The 22686-nt window shown below is 36.5% G+C and overlaps 1 protein-coding gene across 1 annotated transcript in view; it reads right to left on the bottom strand.

Moving 5' to 3' along the window:
* PIKFYVE (phosphoinositide kinase, FYVE-type zinc finger containing) overlaps positions 1-22686 on the bottom strand; it is a gene marked incomplete in the record, with an annotated part of 104409 nt that overhangs the window by 5780 nt on the left and 75943 nt on the right. The window contains 12 exon segments of the mRNA XM_014586186.2: positions 2204-2332; positions 3435-3538; positions 4640-4816; positions 6716-6775; positions 8085-8249; positions 10383-10480; positions 11325-11408; positions 13839-13934; positions 14664-14784; positions 16141-16278; positions 17108-17171; positions 22614-22686. Coding sequence (XP_014441672.1) covers positions 2204-2332; positions 3435-3538; positions 4640-4816; positions 6716-6775; positions 8085-8249; positions 10383-10480; positions 11325-11408; positions 13839-13934; positions 14664-14784; positions 16141-16278; positions 17108-17171; positions 22614-22686 — 1309 coding nt within the window.

The following is a 22686-nucleotide window of genomic DNA, read 5'->3' as shown; positions in this document are numbered from 1 at the left end:
TATTTATGAGAAAACAGAAATGTCTCACCTTTTTTACGTGCACCATGTTTTAATTGATCTCCTACACCTGATCATGGGTGGCTGACAATATTTTTGACAGACAGTCATGATTTATTGTTTTTCTAGGGAACCAGCAGTTAGCGTAATGGCTATGTCGCTGGACTCCCACGTAGTCGACCGCGGTTCGCATCTCGGACCCGGTGGCTTAAATCTCACGCCGGGCGCGTGTGCATGCGTGCCCAAGATCCCGAGAGGAGAATGGAGAAGGAATTGCAGCGTGACCATCCCCCCTGGGGGGTGATTTCTCGCTTTCTGTCTCTATGTCTCTCTCTGTCTGTCTGGCGAGCACACGCGCCCTATAGCAAAAACCTCTCCAAAAAAAAAAAAAAAATTTTGATAGTAATTTTAGTTCAGTAAGTACTAGCACTATTTGCCCTTTCTAAAGATATAATTGGTAATTCATTAGTGAAGCTTGTCTTTCTACAAAGATGGTGAATGCCATCTCAAAAGCTACTGCATATTTTTTAAATTTATGCTTAGATGTAACTAGTTATATAGATATATAAATGCTGGATAAACCCCTTCACTTCTCAAAACCAAGCAGACTCATCTAAGTTTTCATTTGTGTTCATTAACTCGTGAAAGGCAAGGGCTGAAGATAAGGTAGTGATGTCTACTTTATGTATTTGGAAATAACTATGCCAATCTAATTAGAATTCTCTGTATCTAAAACACTACGTTTTACTTATTGAAAGACATTTTAGTGTGGTTTGTGTATACTATCAAATAAAGAATAGGTAACATCTTACATACTTTATAAATGATCTGTAATGTCAGAGCTTTTGAAAGTCAGTATGACAAGATTTAGTAGCAAGTTAAATTTTACCTTTGAATTCTATTATCTAAAGTGAGACTAAGTTATATTTCAGGGTTGTTAGACAATTGTTCAAAACCACATAGAAACCAAAGAACTACTGTATATGTGTGACTGGTAATGGTGCTTTTGCCAATTTATTAGAAGGATTAAAGTAGAGGAGATATACCATCAGCATATAATTAAAAACCAAATGAGAGATTAAAAAAAAAAAAAGATACACTAATAAGAGGCCAACAGGTGGCATCATACTGGTTAAGGTGCTGGATTCACACAAGGCCAACTGCAGTTCAAGTCCTGGACCTGGCAGCTTGAAAATCACAGTGGGTATGTGTGTGTCCATGCCACAATCCCAGGAGGAGAAGAGAGGAGAAGGGGTTGCAGCATGGCCATCCTCCTGGGTGGTGGTGGTGGTGGGGGGGGCGATGATTTCTCACTTTCCCTTTTGCTGTCTCTCCCAGCCACCATGAACACACACACCTTATGGCAAAAACCTTAAACACACACACACACACACACACACACACAAATAACTCCAAAAATATATCACTGGTTGTGACGCAGTGTGAAAAAACAAATGCAAATAGCTTTAGGAAACCTAAAGTTTAGATATCAAAATTTTGTATAATTACTAGTGGCAACTTAAAAGCAACAGCATAATTCTAGAAATACTTGGGTGTTAGGAAAAGCAATGCACGCAAAGGTCAGGGAACTTGAGTAACAGAACCAGAATAACCTGGAGTGTATTTCCTCACACTAGTTCTGGTCGGTTGTTCCTAAACCGTAAGGACATGAATGAGCTAATGCCAGAATGTGCATCAATGACATCACTAAGCACACTGTTTATGTCAGCTGCCATTTTTCTCATAGCAAGACATTCTCTATGAAGAAAGCAGTGCACAATTACACTCTAGCACAAGCTCCTTATCTCATCACAGTTTGAAAAAAGTTCAAGGACCAGTGCTTTGAACAGCACTGTTCTAGAATCCAGACCAGCTTGAGTTCTAGAAATTGAGTTGACTTTAACAAAGTAGTTAATTCCTCTGGCCTCAGTTCTTTTTATTTAAAACCAAGATGGCAGAAGTATATCTACATTCATATTTGACCAATTCTGTAATTATGGAATACAGGGTATGTTAAATTTTAGTACCAGTCTACAGTAGTAATTCCTCTTTAGTCTCTTCTCTAAGGCTCAGCAAGTCAAAAGTTAAATATGACCTAGTAACTACTTAAATATTTACTATAAAACATTACTCTCCAATATGTCATATTGAAGAACTGAAAATACAAATGGTTCCAAGATTATGCTTCACAGTCCAATATCTTTACCTGTGCCATCTTTCTCCCATAGAAAAGATTTTCCATGACAAGGAGATCTAACTTCTTCTCAGTGTTGTTCTGAGAGTTCTTATAACCAATTCTGTAAACTCCAAGAATTTTGGCCAATGCAGTGGGCCTCTAATAAAGAAAAGATCAAAGTAAACTTTGTAATTTAATATTAATATCTGCATTACCCATGTATTTTCCAAACATGATTTTCCTGTGATATGGCCAGTCAGAAGGCCTTCAAAGAAACAAACCCCTCAATCTCAGAAGTGCCAATAAATATATTAGACTCTTAACATTCTCCTAAGGAATAATCCTTCATAGGAGCTCAAATTCAAGGACTTTTTTTAATGACATATGACTTTCCTAAACAGTAAACTATAATGAAAAAAAAGTCTATGTAACATCTTCCTAATCTTATTGGTAAGAGGAGGCTGTCATTGCTCACTGGCAAGTGATCAAACCTGGGCCACTGGCTTCCTCTTTCTAGCTAAGTGAGGCACCCGCTCATCTCTCAACATGTTTCAAGTTTCTGTCTCAGCAAAATTGCAAGTTACTAACTGCAGCTAATTCTATCCAGTCCAAATGTTTTAAATAGACTTCTCTCAATCTCAAGCTCTATGTGTGTATATATATGAATGTATGTGTGTGTATGTTGGGTCATAGAAAAGTCATGACACAAATGCATAGAAAAACAGAAAAATACGCCATGACTTTTCAGACAACTCAATATATATATAAATACTAATTAAAAGCAACTTACTCAAGAACACTTAGTTCGTGGGACCAGCAGTTAGCGTAATGGCTATGTCACTGAACTCCCATGTAGCTGACTCCGGTTCGAGTCCTGAGCCTGGTGGCTTAAACTCACTCTAGGCGCATGTGTGAGTGTGCCCAAGATCCCGAGAGGAGAATGGGGGAGAAGGGATTGTGGCGTGGCCATCTCCCCTGGGGGGGGGATTTCTCGCTTTCTCCTTCTCTGTCTCTCTGGCAAGTGCACATGCCCTATAGCAAAAACCTCTCCAAAAAAAAAAAAAAAAAGGACACTTAGTTCATCACTGGCAAAGGCAGAAAAAATATAGTTTGAAATCTGCATTCTTCTACACTTCAATAGCATAACAGAAATCTACTCAGTCCTACTCATATCTTACTAAAGGAAAAACTGCCAATAGGACTGACTCTCAGGAAAAAGCCTAATAAACTCTGACTGCAGATCAATTTTTGGGATTCCTACCTTTTGTTGAACAGCATTTGTAATATAATTGAAGTAGTGTGGTGCAAAGTCAAGGAAAGACTGGACTTCTAGACGAGGCATTTGCTTCAAAATGAATCTATCATCTAAAAGGCAGAAATTTCATGTGTTCATTCAATCACGATATATACTATAATCTATAATAAACCATTTCAAAGATCTCAAATGATTTGCTTATTTTATATGTTTAAAAGATATTTTCTGGGCCAGCAGGTGGTGTAGTAATTAAGGCACTAGATCCCACATGCCAACTCCGTGGTTCCAGTCCCCGACCCAGTGGCTTAAAAATCATGCCAGGCATGTGTACATGTATACCCCAAATCCCAAGTAATGGATGGAAGAGAAGAGACTGCAGCATGGCCATCCTCCCCAGGGGGGTGATTTCTCATTCACATCTCTCTCTCTTTCTGGTGAGTACATAGGCCCTACTGCAAAAATCTAAAGAAAAAACTTTAAAAAAAGATGATTATTTTCTGATGTCACAGTGAAAATTTTGATCAGAACACAATTCTCAAGTAATTAGGACTGGGAAGGATCAATCATAAAAATACATATAATCAAGAATCCTCTGGTAGACCACACCTAAATTCATTGCTAAATGCTCTACTTTTTATAACTACTAAATAAAATTTTATAAGCTCCTTTGTTAATAATCCCGTAAGTCACAGCTATGAAAGTTCTTATCAAGCAACAACCTGCCTGCTACATTTTTTCAAATAACTTCACTTTCAGTGGATCTATAGAATGAAATATGCAGTACTAATGGTCACAATACTTAGTGAACCTTTAGGTTAAGAACTTGGAACTACTATTTTCAGGTAAAACATCTCTCTTTTTATTTTTCTCTCACCTGACCTAATCTGTTGAGTTTTGTCATTTATTTAGATCTGGAGAACTCAGGACTAGAGAGTTTAATAAGAACCTGATCAATGACTGAATCTCATTACGAACACATATGTGTACATTCTCATATTAAGTATTTTATTTTACCCCCTCGAGCATAAAAAGAAAAACAGAAAGCTTTGTTTGCCAACAGACCATACCACATTATTAGGTTGTCAGAAAATTATGATGTGTTTTTCTACATAAAAATGCGTCATGACTTTCCCGACAACTCAGTATCTCGGTTCAAGTGATGTACAAATGACCTGAGGGGAGAGAAGAGGGAAATGATTACGAAGACTTACCTTCCGTTGCATAGAAGGCAGCTCCTGATTTGCCTCCTCGGGCCTGCCAGGGTGAGGAGTGGGACAGGGAACGGATGAAATCTTCCTCGCTGCTGCCCAGAATCACTTCACGCATCTTATGAAACTCTCCCGCATAGTATAGACGACAGTAAAACTTGGCATTAGCATCGGAAAATTCTATAAACAGGAGTTTTAAAAAAATGCTTTTATGAATCAGAAAATATCTTTTCCTCTCCTGTCTCCACCTACCAACTACAACCATTTAGGTTTCTCCATGATAGTATTTTCTTGTAAGATTAAATCCCTGCTTATCATAACTGTGTTAAAATGATCTTTAGGAAGGATTAGAGAGCATCTATGACTACGTTACATATTTTTTAAGAAATAAATCAATGGGACCAGCAGTTGGTGTAATGGCTATGTCGCTAGTCTCCCATGTAGTCGACCATAGTTTGAGTCCCAGACCCAGTGGCTTAAATTCACGCAGGGCACATGTGTGTGTGTGCCCAAGATCCTGAGAGGAGAATGGAGAAGAAGGTATTGAGGTGTGGCCATCCCCCCTGTGGGGTCCTTTCTCGTTTTTTGTCTCTCTGTCTTTCAGGCAAGCACACATGCTCTATAGCAAAAACCTCTCAAAAAAAAAAAAAAGAAAAAGAAAAAGAAAAAGAAATCACAAGGAGCCGGCAGCTGGGATAGTGGTTTAGGCGTTAAACTCCTACATAGTCAACCACAGTTTGAGTCCCAGACCAAAGAGGCTTGAAACTCACACCAGGCAAGCATGGCCAGGGTCCCAAGAGGAGAAGGGAGGAGAAGGGATTGTGGTGTGGCCATCACCCCCTGAGGGGTGATTTTTCACTTTCTCCCTTTCTGTCCCTCTGGCAAACAAATGCAGCCTATAGTAAAAATCTCTCTCTAAAAAAAGAAAGAAATCATAAGATAAGATTCAGTTCCAATTTTACACTGATTACTCCATTTTCATCATTATGTTTTCATAGCAATTCTTAATAAACATCTTAAAATTTATTATAAATGGCACAATGGTTACATCGGTGGACTCCCACGTATTCGACCTCAGTTTGAGTACTGGACCTGCAGGCTTAAAATTCATGCAGGGTGCATGTGCATACATGCCCAATATCCCGAGAGGAGAGTGGAGAAGGGAGTGCTGCATGGCTATACCCCCTGGGGGATGATTTCTCACTTTCTGTCCCTTTGTCTTTCTCTGTCTCTCTGGCGAGTGCACGCACCCTATAGAAAAAAATCTCTCAGGACCAGCAGTTAGCGTAATGGCTATGTCATTGGACTCCCATGTAGTTGACTGCAGTTCGAGTCCTGGACCCAGTGGCTTAAACTCACACCAGGCGCGTGTGCGTGCATGCCCAAGATCCCGAGAGGAGAATGGAGGAGAAGGGATTGCGGTGTGGCCATTGCCCCTGGGGGGGTGATATCTCGCTTTCTGTCTCTCTGTCTCTCTCTGTCTCTCAGGCAAGCACACACGCCCTATAGCAAAAACCTCTCCAAAAAAAGAAAAAAAAAATCTCTCAGAAAAATGCATTGTAAATTATATTATTTTGAATAAATTTCTGGCACACATATCTACAATTCTAAGTCCTTTGACAAGTTTCTGTCTCCAGATTATATAACTATTTAAACATTAGAAATTAAAGTATAATTTATAAATAAATAAAATTGTAATCTTATTAAATGTGTACATTTAACTATTTATATTTTATAAATTAAATTGTAGATTTCATAAACCTCATGTTGTTGGGCTGGCAAGTGGCATGGTGGTTAAGATGCTGGACTCCCATACATGATTGATCATGGCCGGAGTCCCAGACCTGGCAGTTTGCCTTCTCATTTTCCCTCTGGTCAAATTTTTAAAAAATAATATTAACAATAAACAAGATAAAATAAATAATTCTTTAAAAAATAAATAAATCTCATATTGGAACACAGAGTTAATACTCATTTCAATAAACTGCTTTTTATCCTATATGAAGCTTGACGTTTCAAATAAGTTTGCTCAATTTAGTCTCTGCCTCCAAACCAATAATACTATTATTTTATACTTACGAAGTTCCACGTGAGGATTTGTGAGTTGTTTCTTTTGTGTATCTCCTCCATCTATATCATCTAAAAAGTTTAATATCATTAGTAAAGGCAAAGTTTGAAATAGCAATTTGTTTTATCTTTTCTCTGATATATCAAAGATTATCAAAGTAACAGTAAAAATATCCTAGCCAAGTCACTAACAAGCATTAGATGTACAATAAAACTGTGTAAATGATTACAATAAAAATGTATGTATCTTTGAAATTTTAATTTTTAGATTAAAAATATGAGAATTCTGGTTAAATAATTTTTTTAACCTGCAAGTGATTCCAATGATAGCAATAGAGTAACTTAGCTCTTTTACCAAGAATATCCATGGCTTCTCTATCGGAGCTTATGACCAGTTTTCCCCATGGGTATGGAATAATGCTATCCCAATAGTCTGTACTGCTTCTTTACCACATACTAACTTGTACTTACAATATACACAATACACTAGCATCTACTTCAGAGCTATTTTATGTATTTGAATCATTTAGCTGGCAAACCTACTGTCAGATACCTACTTAAATACTGCAGATCTGGAATATATCTTAGTATCTACAGGAACAAGTCATCCCCTAAGTTTCACATTTCAAAATCATTTTTTTTTTAAATTTCAAAGTCTTCCAAAAAGATCACATTATAAACACCTACAACCCAATTGAAGCCTATAAGATACTAAATTGATATCTTAATTACTAATCAAAAATTTTTACAGTAGTTGCTCTTTTTTTAAACTACAATTGGTTGGTCTAGCTCAGGGGTCACTAAACCATCTATGTAAAGGGTCAGACAGTAAATATTTAACTCTGGTGCAACTACTCAACTTGCCAATGTAGTGTGAAAGCAACCAAATAGTAAGAAAATGAATGGTGTGCCTATGTTCAATAAAATTTATTTACAAAAACAGGTCAGCATAGTCCACCAACTTCTGGTCTAAACCCAAACCCAAACACAATCAGGTCACCATATTTTTTAAATATCAAAACAAAAGTGGGCATAAATACCTACAACTTTACAGGGAATGTGAAAGAAAGAAAACATCTGAGGGGGTAGTGAAATGTTTGAGTATATCCAAGTAAGACGGACGTTCTACGTGTGTAATATCACTAAGACATTGCTTTTGCCACTTCTCCAGTATGTAAACTAAGGATTTCTGATTCTACCACACAGTAAGTAATAGCAATGACATCCGAAACCATCTGGACTCTCACATGCTTTTTCCACTTAACCACACTGAAGAGTAAGATTAGAGGTAATGTCCTGGTTTCAGAAATAAGAATTATCTATACACAAGCACTAAAATAAATAAAGCTAAAATAAGCACATTTAGTCTCCTTTAACACACCTTGAGGCTCAATGCCTTGATTCTCCGTGCCCTCCTTGCCCGTCTGCCCAACCTGGTAGTAAGCACTATCTGCTCCACGTAAGGTCTCTCTCTTCTGGGAAGAGAGATCAGGGCTTTTCCCTGCTGTCCCTCTGAAGAAGGACAACATTCCAGAAGCCTTTTTGGCTAAAAATAAGAGGTAACACATTAATTTTAATTAATTTTAAGTACAGGTCACTGCGGGAGGAAAATAAAAATTTTCAACTCATTCCTTTGCTAGCAGTAACCACTATATGAAGCTAATAAATTTGAGTAATGCAGATACTTTTATTTACACTAATTTTTATTCTACATCTTATTTCAGAATAGTAAATGCTCTTAATATTAGAAACATGGATGGAGAGCAAAGCTTAGCTAGCTGAATATCGAAATGTAAAAATTTCCAAGGAAGTTTTTCAAAAATATCTTACAAAGACAGTATTAACATCTTAAGCAACAAGATTAAATTAGGGTCCAGTTCTTATAATATTGCAATATACTAAATTAAACTAACAAAACAACTTTGCAAGCTAAAAAGCTAGAGTTACAGGTAACATCTTTGGGGTCAACAGGTGGTGTGATGGTTAAGGCTGAATCCCACATGGCTGACTATGTGGTTAGAGACCCAGCAGCTTGAAAAACACTCTTGAGTGTGTGCACATGTGGGCCCTAAATCCTGAGAGAATGGAGGAGCAGGGATTGTGGTGTGGTTATCCCCCAAGTGATCATTTCTTACTTTCCCTCTCTCTTTGTGTAGCTCTGTCTCTCTCCAGTGAGAACATACACCCTATAACAAAAAAACTTGCGGGAAAAAAAAAAAAGCAACACCCTTATATCATTTGTATTCCTAAATTTTAACGCAGGGGAATATAAGATTTCATTTTTAGCATCTTTCAAAAACTAAACACCAGAAGATGGCCAAGAATTTACTAAAGCTTGCTCTATACTTTTTTTCCTAGTTTTAAGTTTCATTCATTTTATCATTAATATGTACAATTCTAATCCTGTAAATTCACCATGTATAATCCCACAGAAAACATTATGTCATAAAAGTGTTTACTTAGGGTGGCAGACACTCTAACTGCTACCTTAATATCTACTCCTACCTGATTCCATACTAAAAGAACTGCAGTTCTTGGCGGGGCGGGGTAGGGGGTTGGGGGGCTATGTGTATAGCTGCAGGAAATGCATCATGATTTGTATAAGACAACCAGAACAACGCTACTGCAACTCTACTTTCTCAGTCTTCTTTACAGTTAGGAGTGGCCATGAGACTCACTTCTGAGCAAGGAGACTAAAGGGGGAGCCTCTGCTTGCCTAGTAAAAGAGAGCAGGGGTAGCCTGTAAGACCCTTCTTTCTTCCTCAAATGCAAACAAACAAACAAAAAGTTGGACTATGAGAAAAACTTAAGAGAATCATAGAAAAACTATCACTCTATTGTCATATAACAATGCTGAGCAGCTGAATCATCACAATACCTCCCACCATCAGGCACAGGTATTTCAGAAAAACAAATGTATTTATCTAAGCCATTATAGTCAGTTGAATTTTCTATCACTCATAGGTGAATGCATTTGTCCAAAAGGACAAAGTCAGAGATCTAAGTTCAAATCCCAGCTCTACCCCCAAATAATCCTGAGCAAATTACTTAATCTAAATTTTAACTTTCTTTCTGAAACATGGGATATGTCAAATAATCCCATTACTGTAGGGATTAAGAGACAAAACAGGAGCCAGCAGGTGGTGTGGTGGTTAAAGTGGCTGGATCCCCACATGGCTGACTGTAGTTCGAGTCCCAGACCTGGTAGCTTGCTTTTTCTCTTTCCTTCTTTCTCTCTTTCTCTGGTCAATTTCAAAACAAAAAAATAAAACAATGACCATGAATAAAATTAAGTAAATAATTCTTTAAAAAAAAAGAGATAATAAATAAAAAATTTCTTTTCATAGCGTTAATAAGACTGTAAAATTCATAAAAACTATTACAGTTCTTCCGCTGTACATTTTAAACTACAAGTTCTAGGAAAGTAGATCTTCCTTTTTATATAGACCAAAAATCCTAAGAGTTCAAATTCAATAATTTGAATTTACAATCAAGGAAAGAATCAAAAAGAAAAGCAAAACATCTATGAGCAACTATATTACAATGTTTAAATCTATAGATTTAAGAGATCAGAAGTAGTAAATCCTTTCGAGATGTCACTTCTAATTTAATGTGTTTTCCTCTTTAAATTATAATTACAAATAAAACAAATTATAAATACTCTTCCATGTAATCTTACTTGGCTGTGGTTCTGCTTCTGCTGTACGGCTTGTCTGTCCTCCACTGATTTCAGGTAATCTAATAGGACTGCTACTCTTTGGTCTGCTGTCTAAAGTGCTTAAATGAAAAAAAAAAAAAAAAGGAAAAACTGGTTATACTATTCAGACAAAAAACAGCAAATAGTTTGATACCTGTACTAATCTACTCTCCATTTTACCCCGCCTAAATATCTGAAATCTGATTAATAACTTTTACAAACACAGGTTAGAACATGGGAGAAAAAGTTTTAAAATATCTACAGAACTCAAGAAAACAAAATTTTATAACTGAAAAAAATGTATGAAAGCATAGACTTTCATGATATTTTTTCCCCAGTCCATTAGAGTTATGTCAGCACCTGTAAGTCAAATAATTACAGAAAATTACTTTGATTTTCCCACACGAGTCAGCATGATAATACTTCAGATAAAATTTTATCATTGGTAAAGTTGGAAAACTTATTTCAGTAAAAATCTGAATAATGAGCCTATGGCAATTTCTGTCTGTCTAAAATACTGACCATGCAAAAGAACTGGTTTGGGTTTTAACTATTAGGATCTTTCAGTGGAAAATTCACAATGTTTTAAATTACAAAGCCAAGCAAGGTTACCTAATCTCACACTAACTTGTCTTTTAAATAAAAATCTAACTTTTTAATGGAAAAAAAGTTAGAATTTAAATCTGCAATATATATTGAACTGCTATGGCAAAAATCATACAATTGTACACTAATGGACCTTCTTAAGGTTACTTGCTATACTTGAATTTTGCTGTCTCAATTAGTGGCTGAAATATGAGTACCATTATCTAGATTCAAGAAATTTTAATTCTGATAATATTCTAGAATACAATTTCAGTATGAACACACAGAAAAATGATGACATAACTAAATTAAAATAGATTCTATACAATCATGAATCACCTATTTGTTGGAAGCCCTTCTTCGGCACTGTTCCACAGAGTCGCTTTAGACAATTCCTCTAAGGCATTTCGGTATTCTTTACAACTTAGGGTAGAAATAGGTTGAAAAATGTTACACATTAAGCTCTTCTCTAAAAATAAATTGTATGCTTTAGAATAAGGTTTGCATTATATAAACACAATCATTATGTGTTCATAATTAAATAAATACATTTGGGCTAATGAACAGAAGTGATCAAGTAGAAGCTTCATAAAGAAATGTCTTCATGTCTTCACAGAAAACATAACATACCAAATATGATCCACTGACTTAGTAACCAGTATCAATATCCTCAACAATCATCAAAAAACGCCTACTTACTAACATTTAGAACAAATTATTTCAAGGGTCAAACAGGTACTTAAAAGTAGAAATTTCAGGTCCAGTGTAATGGTAATCACTGAACTCCCACATGGCTGACTGTGGTTCAAGTCCTGGACCTGGAGGCTTAAAACACACCAGGTGCATGTATGTGCATGCTCAAAATCCCAAGAGAAAAAGGGGGGAGAAGGGACTGCAGCGAGCCCATCCCACCTGGGGGGTGATTTCTCTCTGTCTTTCTGGCTAGCACACACATCCTAGAGCAAAAAATTCCCTCTCAAAAAAAAAAAAAAAAAAAAAAAGTGGGACCAGCAGTTAGCGTAATGGCTATGTTGCTGGATTCCCATGTAGTCGACAGCGGTTCGCGTCCCAGACCCGGTGGCTTGAAACTCACGCCGGGCGCATGTGTGTGTGTACCCAAGATCCCAAAAGGAGAATGGAGGAGAAGGGATTGCAGCGTGACCATCTGCCCTGGGGGGTGATTTCTCACTTTTTGTCTCTCTGTCTGGTGAGCGCATGCACCCTATGGCAAAAACCTCTCCAAAAAATAAAAAATAAATAAATAATTTAAAAAAGTGAAATCTCTGGGTTTAGTATAATAGAGAATACAGAAATTTGAGGTTACTTTTCTATTCAAAATTACTAAACTTTAAGAAAAAAATGTTTAAGTTCTATTGATCGAAAAAAATCTGACTCTTGGACTAGCAACCTAGGAGTCCTGCTTTGAATAAAATACGGAACAAGAGTGGCATGACACGATGTTTTATTTTTAAGAGACACAGAAAGATGACCTCAACTAGAATATTTGTTTCCTAACAATACAAGGAATATTTTTTATTTAGTTAACTGTATTACCATTCATATTGTTAATATAACTGATCAATAAAGTGAAAAGCAAATACTATTTTCATAAAAGTCAAAAGGCAAAGATAAAAATTATGTCATATGAAATCTTATAAAGAAAAAAATCCCTCACTACCTTAACTCTAAACTCTAAACTCTACAAAGGTAGAGGTATATAAATCTAGCAGATGGCATAATGGTTACATTGATGGACTCCCATGTGGTCAACCACAGTTCAAGATCCAGCTGTTTAAAACTCACACAGGGTGAGTGGGCAAGCAGGTCCAAAAAAATCCCGAGGAGAACAGAGCAGAAAGGATTGCATTGTGGCCATGACTCCTGGGAATGATTTTTTCTCACTTTCTGCCTCTCTAGCAAGAGTACACGCCCTATAGCAAAAAATAAAAAAAATAAAAAATAAAATGCTTTTGGGTCAGTAGATAGCATAGTAATTTTTTTGCTGGACCCCCGCATGGCTGACCACAGTTCGAGTCCCAGACCCAATGGCTTGAAACTCACACCAGGCAAGTGTGTGCATGTCCAAGATCCCAGAAGGAGAAGGGATTGTGGCATGGCCATCCCCTCTTGGGGGCAATTTCTCACCTTCCCTCTCAGTGTTTCTGTCTCTTTCTAACAAGTGCATATATCCTAAGGCAAAAACCTCTTAAAAAAATTAAAAAGCTTTGTTCATTTAAACATAATATGTATTTTAAAAATAGGATGCTTCTTTAAGACACATGATAACTGTATAAATTAAAAAGTTAGCAATGTCAATGAGGTCAGGCATAAGAGCAACATTATTTTAAGCAGGAAAATTTAACCTGGTATGCATGAGAAGCAGGAAGGAAATGAGTAAAGACTACGATGAAGATATTCAGATGATATAAAGCAGGTATGTTCCAAGTACTACATCAGTAAGTAAAGTGATGGAAAGGACACAATGGAAACATATTATAATAGAAAGAATAGTTAGGAAACTCAAGGATTAGTAAATAACTTGTCTAGTCAATTTAGTTAGTTACTGAGCATTTGCTTAGGAACCATTTTACACCCTATTATTGGGTCATCAGAAAAGTCATGAAGATTTTTTTTCTATGCAAGAAGGCATGACTTTTCCAATGACCCAACAGCTGGGTAAAAAAATGGTTTTCAGGTACAAAGACAACAAGCTATCCTACTGAAAAATACACACTTTGCTTATATTCAATCATTTTGCTTCACCTTATGTAAAAGCTCTTAAAAAAAAAAAGTGAATTACATACAATACATACAATATACAAATATAATAGGTTAAAAAAGCCCCATGAATACCTGAGAGCAAAAGCAATGATAGAGCTGGGTTCCTTCTCACACACTGCAATTGGCACCCGTTCATGCTCATACATTAAGTAATGTTTATCTGGATCACTGTTCAAAATTTTAAAATAGTTAATAAGAATGAAATTAGCAAAAAAAAAAAAAAAGACACATATAAAAACCAGTAACTTATTACAAGTCCATCTCAGGCTAAATTCTGAGTTAACTTAATACCAGACAATAAGAATATAATTAAGTAAGCCAAATGCATGGAGATGCTGAGAACTTGAATTAAATAGACAACAAAAAGGAGGAACTTTTTGAAGGTGATTATGCTTATCAGAATAAAGTTTCAAAACAGAGATCTCTAGAATAGTCACTCCAAACAAATTCCTTTAACTATGAAGAAATATAATTTAGGATAAGTAAATAAAGAATATAAAAATAAATGAACAGGGACCAGCAAATGATGTAATAGTTATGTCACTGGACTCCCGCAGAGTAAACCATGGTTCAAGTCCCAGACCCAGCAGATTAAAACTCACAGTGGGCACATATATGCATGCCCAAAATCCCAAGAGGAGAATGGAGAAGGGATTGGGTGTGGCCATCCCCCCAGGGGGTGATTTCTTGCTTTCTGTCTCTGTCTCTCTAGCTTATACACACACCCTATAGCAAAAATCTCTCTTAAAAGAAAATAATAAAATAAATGAGCATACTTATCCTAAGTCTAGAAAATTACAAATAAATTGAATTAAGAAAATTAAGAGAAAATAAAGAAAATATTAAACTAAGGAAAAATAAAGCCACCCAGTAGCCACTAGCTTTTATAATACTTACAAAGGAAATGGAATAGGATTATAGCTATTTCCTGGAAGGAAATTTGCAAAGATGGCTTTCATAGTTGACTTTTCCTTCACCTGGCTATCTGTGGATCCCAGCAAATGCCCATCAAACACATCTAAGATAAAAAATATTTTACTTATATATTAATATTCAGAAAGGAAAAGTACAGACTCAATTTTATTTCTTTACCTATTTGGAATACAGACATGCACACCATAATCACCAATTATGGTTTAAAATTTCTGATCTAGGAAAAATTACTCTTATGGAATGAAACAAGAAACACCATAACATCTCAGAAATGGAGATCATCCTATAATCAGTGCAGGAGCAGGCAACAGCCAAGATAAACTGGCTGTTTGAACTCGCGTGAGCTAAACACAGCTGTACATGCCATCGCTTCAAACTTGGTTATGTGTACCATGGCTATTACACCTGAGTTTAACAGCAATTTTGAATTTATACTATAATTAAGTAGTTACTGCTTTAACAGAAAGTAAGGAGAGCGAGATGTGATGCACAAATTTGTTATTATGAAGCAAATATTTGTTGTCAGAAAATGGGCTGCCATGTCTCTGATTTCCTCACCGAGAAAGAATCGTGGGTTACATGGGACTTAAGAAAGTAAGATCCCAGAAGGGAGATGAAGCTGAATAACATTTTGTCACTGAGACATTTACATGTCAAGTAGTACAACTAAAAGAAGAAGTGATAATGATAAAAAGCTGCATCTAGGGGTCAGCAGGTGGGTAGTGGTTAAGGCACTGGACTCCCATACGGATGACTATGGTTCCAGTTTGAGACCGGGAGACTTGAAACTCAAGCCAGGTGCATGTGCACGCATTCCCAAAATCCCTAGAGGAGAATAGAGGAAAAGGAATTACATGTAGCCATCTTCCCTAGAGGGTAGTTTCTCTCTCTCTCTCTCTGTGTGTGTGTGTGTGTGTGTTTCTCATGCATCAAGAATGGGGCCATATGCACAATCCCCTATAGAAAAAGTCTCACCAAAAAAAAAAAAAAAGCTAAATCTAGGGGCCAGCAACTGGTGTAGTGACTATATCGCTAGACTCCCACATGGCTGACTACAGTTCGAGTCCTGGACCCAGTAACTTGAAAATCATGCTGGGTGTGTGTGCGTGTGTGCCCAAAATCCTAAGAGGAGAATGGAGAAAGGACTGTGGCATGGCCATCTCCCCTGTGGGATAATTTCTCACTTTCCCTCTCTCTGTCTCTGTCTCTTCCTCCTGGTGAGCACATGAGCACTATGGCAAAAACCTCTTTAAAAAAGAAAGGAAAAAGCTATATCTAAAACAGCACTTTCAATATGTATTTTTAAAAAATGCTAAAGTATAAGAAAGGATTAAGTCAAAGAGTCAGCAGTGCTTTCCTTTCTTGGGAATACATATAACCAAAGATAACAGCTCTCAGTGTTAGATCCAATGAAGCACAAGAAAAATGACTGGAATTGTACCTTCGGAACTGCTGGCTGTATCCAGGTCAGGACCCACCCCCCCCAGCTGCTCAGACATGACCTCTGGTGGGGTAGGCAACTGGAGATGGCTGGAGCCAGTGGAGCTCTGGCTGGATAAGGTTGTTAGGAAGCGATCCTCTAAGGAAAAACACAATCTTAAATAAAGTCACTTAAAAACATTAGGTCCATTTCAATTTAAATATTATGTCTTTAAATATTAATTCATATTTCTATGTCCTATGCAGTTCATGTCATGGAAATGGGCACAAAATCCAGAGTGGCAGGACTACAGCTACCAACCATATCTGACTCTTCCCTAATACTCCTTCTACAACACACTGCTTACCTAAATAGTGCAACAGTTTACTCAGTTTACTAGAGAATAAATTAAATTAGGACACTGTCAAGAAAAATATACGCTCATCTGGGAGAGGAAAAAAAAACATTAAACTCTAAAAAAAATATCAAGAGTTATGAGTTGAGCTCTTGTTCTACAGTCTGCAAATTTCTCCACAAAGTTTTAGGAAGACATCACCTTATCTGATAAAATAATGCAAAAGATATCTTAAGTCAAATAAACATTTTAATAACATTAAAAATATGAACTTTATAAGATTTTGCAGTGAAACCTGGGAGCTGACTGTAGAATAAGCAAAATAGAAATTCGATTTTTCTTTTTTCTGTAGCTTCTTCCCCTAATAGCAGCACTTCCTATATTTCATGTTATTTCTATATGCTAATCTGTCTTCTTGCAATACACTGAAAGTTAATCTTAAACTGTTAGTTACAAATATTTTACAACATCTATTGAACAATTATATCAAAAAAAATTGGATCAAAATTAGCAGTTAAAAAAAACAATTGTATCAAAAAAAAATTGGATCAAAATTAGCAGTTAAAAATAACTCTCACACTACAATAATTCTTCAAGTCCAATGGTAAGTGATCACTAAACGGAAGGACCAACCTTTTTCTCCATTTTGTTGAAGTCCTGGAGAAATATTTCTTGGAGATGCATCTATTGTGCTGATCTATAGAGAAGTAAATAATTAGTTCTTAAGAAACATTAAAATCATATTTAAAAAGTTCTTAACCTAGTAATTCACACTTTTTTGTCTTAGGACCCACTTACACTTTTAAAAATTATTAAGGATCCCCTTAATAATTTTAAATATTCTTGTTTACCTTATTTTCTAAAATTTGACCTTATTAGAAATTAAAACTGAATTAGTTTTCAAATACAAAATTTAAGTTCACTTAATACTGATAAATCTATGATATATTAACATAAAGAACATATTTATTAAATAAGAACACTCCTATTTTGCCAACTTTTAAAAAAACTGGTGAAGGAGTGGCACTGTGTTACTTTATTTAATTAGTTGCCAGAGAGTATGTGTGCTTGTCAGAGATAAAGAGCGTGTGCATGCAAGAGCCCCAAATGGGGCTTGATACTCTGCGATCCTTTTTCTTTCTCTCCTCGTTCCCATCTGAATTTTGCTTAAGCCACCAGTGCTGGGATTCAAACCACAGTCAGCCACGTGATCCAGCTTCCTATGCACAGCACTTAACCACTATGTTATGTGGCCAGTAGCACTGTTTTACATGTTTACAGTATCTTCAATGTCTAGCCAAATAGAAGATGGCTAGATTCATTGCTGGCTTCAGCATTCAATGTATAGAAATAACACATTTAATGTATTATTATATTATCTGAAGTATATAAACAAAATCTAGCATTACATAGATATGCAGTTCAGAAAGAGAAAACTTGTAGAGCCTCCGAAAGGATCTTAGAACCTCAGGGGTCTTTGAACCACACTTGGGGAATATTGTTCTAAATAGTAACAGCTCACTTCTTAGCATTGAACCATTTAGGAATACTTAGGATCATCCATTAAGCCTAATCATCTTCATTATTCACTGAACTTTCTCAAGTCTATTATCCAGAGATAAAATATATTTAAAGTAACTGTAAGTCTCATGTATAACTTCATTACAAAATCATTTATTTGCAAAGATCAGAGAGACTTCCCTGGTTGCCCCACATAAAATAACCCACCACTATCAACCATTCCCTCTACAATACTTTCTAGCTCCTTTTTTTCCTGCATAGCCCTTTCATACTTGTTTTTAAAAGTTTATAGGATCATGGTTTACTGTCAGCCACTGCCTCATTAGACTAATGTTCCATGGGGACATTCATTATGATCTTTGTTCTCAATTGTATGCCTTGTACCTAGACAGTGCCCAAAACATAACAAGCATTCAAGAACTGCTTATCAAATGAATAAATATAAAGGTAGTGCCACAGCACTTGAAATCGACTTTCCACCTTTCAAAAAGATGATCCTCTGTTGAATGAGTCTGCATTTTCAATTCTGTATCTACAGGCTATAAATGAAAGGTCTTACACCATGAGCTTTGCAGATTCTTGAGTGGGCAAAATGGAAGGGCTACCACCAGTCCATGCTAGTCATGAATAACCTTAGACTAGTTAGCAAACACTAACACATAGATCATCTTCAGTAACCTTATTATTATTCTCTCTTTATTATTAACTTTATTATTACTAATCTTTAAGAAACAGTGATTCCTATATAGATGAGACAAAAAGGAAGATTTAATTATATTAAATAACACAAAATTAAAGCAGTTGGCTCCACCATTCCATACGAATATTCCTCTATGAAAACTGCACACTATACAAAAACAAAACACTCTCTCAAAAGTTCTAATGATATAAGAAAATGAAATCCTTATATAATAACACTAATTCAGGTGAAATGCTATCAATGTGACAGGCAGAATTCTAAAATGGTCCTAAGATACCCAGTCCCTGATATATATACACCTTCCCCCAATTATTCAATCAAATACTAATTCAGGTATGGCAGCAAAGGGATTTTTTCAGATGTAATTATAGTCCATAATCAGTTCACCTAAGATAGGGACATCAATCAGGTGTGTCTTACACTATGTTATGTGGCCAGTAGCACTGTTTTACATGTTTACAGTATCTTCAATGTCTAGCCAAATAGAAGATGGCTAGATTCATTGCTGGCTTCAGCATTCAATGTATAGAAATAACACATTTAATGTATTATTATATTATCTGAAGTATATAAACAAAATCTAGCATTACATAGATATGCAGTTCAGAAAGAGAAAACTTGTAGAGCCTCCGAAAGGATCTTAGAACCTCAGGGGTCTTTGAACCACACTTGGGGAATATTGTTCTAAATAGTAACAGCTCACTTCTTAGCATTGAACCATTTAGGAATACTTAGGATCATCCATTAAGCCTAATCATCTTCATTATTCACTGAACTTTCTCAAGTCTATTATCCAGAGATAAAATATATTTAAAGTAACTGTAAGTCTCATGTATAACTTCATTACAAAATCATTTATTTGCAAAGATCAGAGAGACTTCCCTGGTTGCCCCACATAAAATAACCCACCACTATCAACCATTCCCTCTACAATACTTTCTAGCTCCTTTTTTTCCTGCATAGCCCTTTCATACTTGTTTTTAAAAGTTTATAGGATCATGGTTTACTGTCAGCCACTGCCTCATTAGACTAATGTTCCATGGGGACATTCATTATGATCTTTGTTCTCAATTGTATGCCTTGTACCTAGACAGTGCCCAAAACATAACAAGCATTCAAGAACTGCTTATCAAATGAATAAATATAAAGGTAGTGCCACAGCACTTGAAATCGACTTTCCACCTTTCAAAAAGATGATCCTCTGTTGAATGAGTCTGCATTTTCAATTCTGTATCTACAGGCTATAAATGAAAGGTCTTACACCATGAGCTTTGCAGATTCTTGAGTGGGCAAAATGGAAGGGCTACCACCAGTCCATGCTAGTCATGAATAACCTTAGACTAGTTAGCAAACACTAACACATAGATCATCTTCAGTAACCTTATTATTATTCTCTCTTTATTATTAACTTTATTATTACTAATCTTTAAGAAACAGTGATTCCTATATAGATGAGACAAAAAGGAAGATTTAATTATATTAAATAACACAAAATTAAAGCAGTTGGCTCCACCATTCCATACGAATATTCCTCTATGAAAACTGCACACTATACAAAAACAAAACACTCTCTCAAAAGTTCTAATGATATAAGAAAATGAAATCCTTATATAATAACACTAATTCAGGTGAAATGCTATCAATGTGACAGGCAGAATTCTAAAATGGTCCTAAGATACCCAGTCCCTGATATATATACACCTTCCCCCAATTATTCAATCAAATACTAATTCAGGTATGGCAGCAAAGGGATTTTTTCAGATGTAATTATAGTCCATAATCAGTTCACCTAAGATAGGGACATCAATCAGGTGTGTCTTACATAATCATATACATTCTTAGGACCAGCAGTTAGTGTAATGGCTATGTCGCTGGACTCCCACAAAGTCAACCACGGTTCAAGTCCCGAACCCGGTGGCTTAAACTCACGCCGTGCACGTGTGCATGTGTGCCCAAAATCCTGAGAGGAGAATGGAGGAGAAGGGACTGCGGCATGGCCATCCCCCCTGGGGAGTGATTTCTCGCTTTCTATCTCTCTGTCTCTCTCTATCTTTCTGGCAAGCACACGCACCCTATAGCAAAAACCTCTCCAAAAAATAAAATATATATATATATATATAATCATACATTCTTAAGGCTGTGTCTATAGATTATAGAGACAGAGGAAGTTAAATGAATGCATTGGTGCAGGCCTGGAAGATGGAAGGGACTATGTGGCCAGAAACACAGGCAGCTTCTAGGAGTTAAGAATGACCTCTCATCAACAACCAGGAAGAAAATAGAGATCTCAGGCCTGCAACTACCAGAAACTGAATTCTGCCAACAACCTGAGAGAGGATAGAATACAATGAGCCTCACGTAAGATAGTGGTTAGACAGATGGCCAAAACCCTAATTTCAGCTGTGTTAACAACCTGAGCAGAAGAAGTGGCAGATGGCATAATGGCCCCATCCCAGACCCAACAGCCTAAAACTCACACTGGGCATGTGTGCATGTGTGCCCAAAATCTCAAAAGGAGAATGGAAGAAAAGGGATTGTGGTGTGGCCATCCACCCAGGAGGTGATTTCTCGCTTTCAATGTCTCTGGAGAGTGCACGCACTCTACAATAAATAAAAATCTCTCTCAAAATAAATAAATAAATAAAAGAATCTGAGAGCAAGGAATCCAGCCATGCATGCTAGACTTCTAACCTAGAAAAGTTGTGAAATAATAACTCTGTACTTTTGAACACTAAATTTATAGTATTTTGTTAGCCAGTAATAAAAAAAATAAATAAACCTAATATAGTTAGAAAAGTATAATTAAATTAATGTGTAGAACTTAATCCAGTTCAGATACCTTAAGGAAAGTGTCTCATTTGGAGCCAGTAAGTGACATGGTGGTTGAAGTGCTGGACTCCCATATGGCTGACCACCAGTGAGTCTGGCGGCTTGCTTTCTCACTTTTCCTCTCTGTTTATCTCTCTGTCTCTCTAGTCAAATTAAAAAAATAAATAAAATAAATAATTCTTTGAAAAAGAAAGAAAAGTGTCTCATTTAAGCACAGAGATTAAATAATAATAATAATCACCCAAAACCACATAGAAAATGAATAAGGACTCTATTATACACTCAGAGCATAACTTTATGCTACACAGCTTTAAAGCACTTGCTGTCATGGTGTTAGAATCCTTGGTGATGCCAGCAGACAAAGCTTTTTGATAAATATTTCAAATAAATGAATTATAATATCATTTCGCTTTAGGCTAGGATATAAAAGTAATCTAGGGTGGCCAGCAGGTGGCGTGGTAGTTAAGGCCCTGGATTACCACATAGCTGACCACAGGTTGAATCCCAGACCTGACTGCTTGAAAATCACACCAGGTGCATGTGTATGCATGTCCAAAATCTCAAGAGGAGAACGGAAGAGAAGGGATTGCAGCATAGCCAATTCCCACTGGGAGGTGATTTCTCTCTTTTCCTCTCTCTATCTCTGTCTCTCCGGTGAATGCACAGGCCCCATGGCAAAGAAAAAGGGGGGGGGAGGGCAGCAGGTGGCATGGTGGTTAAGGGCACTGGACTCCCACATGGCTGACCGTGGTTCAAGTCCCAGACCTGGCGGCTTCCTTTCTTGTTTTCCCTCCCTCCCTCCTTCTCCCTCTCTCTTTCTCTCTCCCTCTCTCTTTCTCTCTCCCTCTCTGGTTAAATTAAAAATAAGTAAAGTTAAATAAAATAATTCTTAAAAAGAACAAAACCTAAAAAAAAGTAATTAAAAAAAATCCAGATTTCAAACATGTGAAACATCACAACTTCAACATAAAAAACCGTACTTGATATTATTAACAAAGTATTTATCAAACTGCCATTTCTAAGAGTTATGAATGGAGTTAACTCTATTTCTATCAATGAAGGATCAAAGATAAGAATAGATGCTCTTACCTTGCTCTCTTCCCCTTGTCTCAGTCTTCCAGGACTTGGAGGAACTGAAGGTCGTTTTCTACCCTTTTCCTGC

The sequence above is a fragment of the Tupaia chinensis genome, unplaced genomic scaffold, assembly GCF_000334495.1.
Source record: "Tupaia chinensis unplaced genomic scaffold, TupChi_1.0 Scaffold000018_1, whole genome shotgun sequence".
In the NCBI taxonomy this organism is placed as follows: Eukaryota; Metazoa; Chordata; class Mammalia; order Scandentia; family Tupaiidae; genus Tupaia; species Tupaia belangeri.
This window is presented reverse-complemented; position numbering and strand designations above follow the sequence as displayed.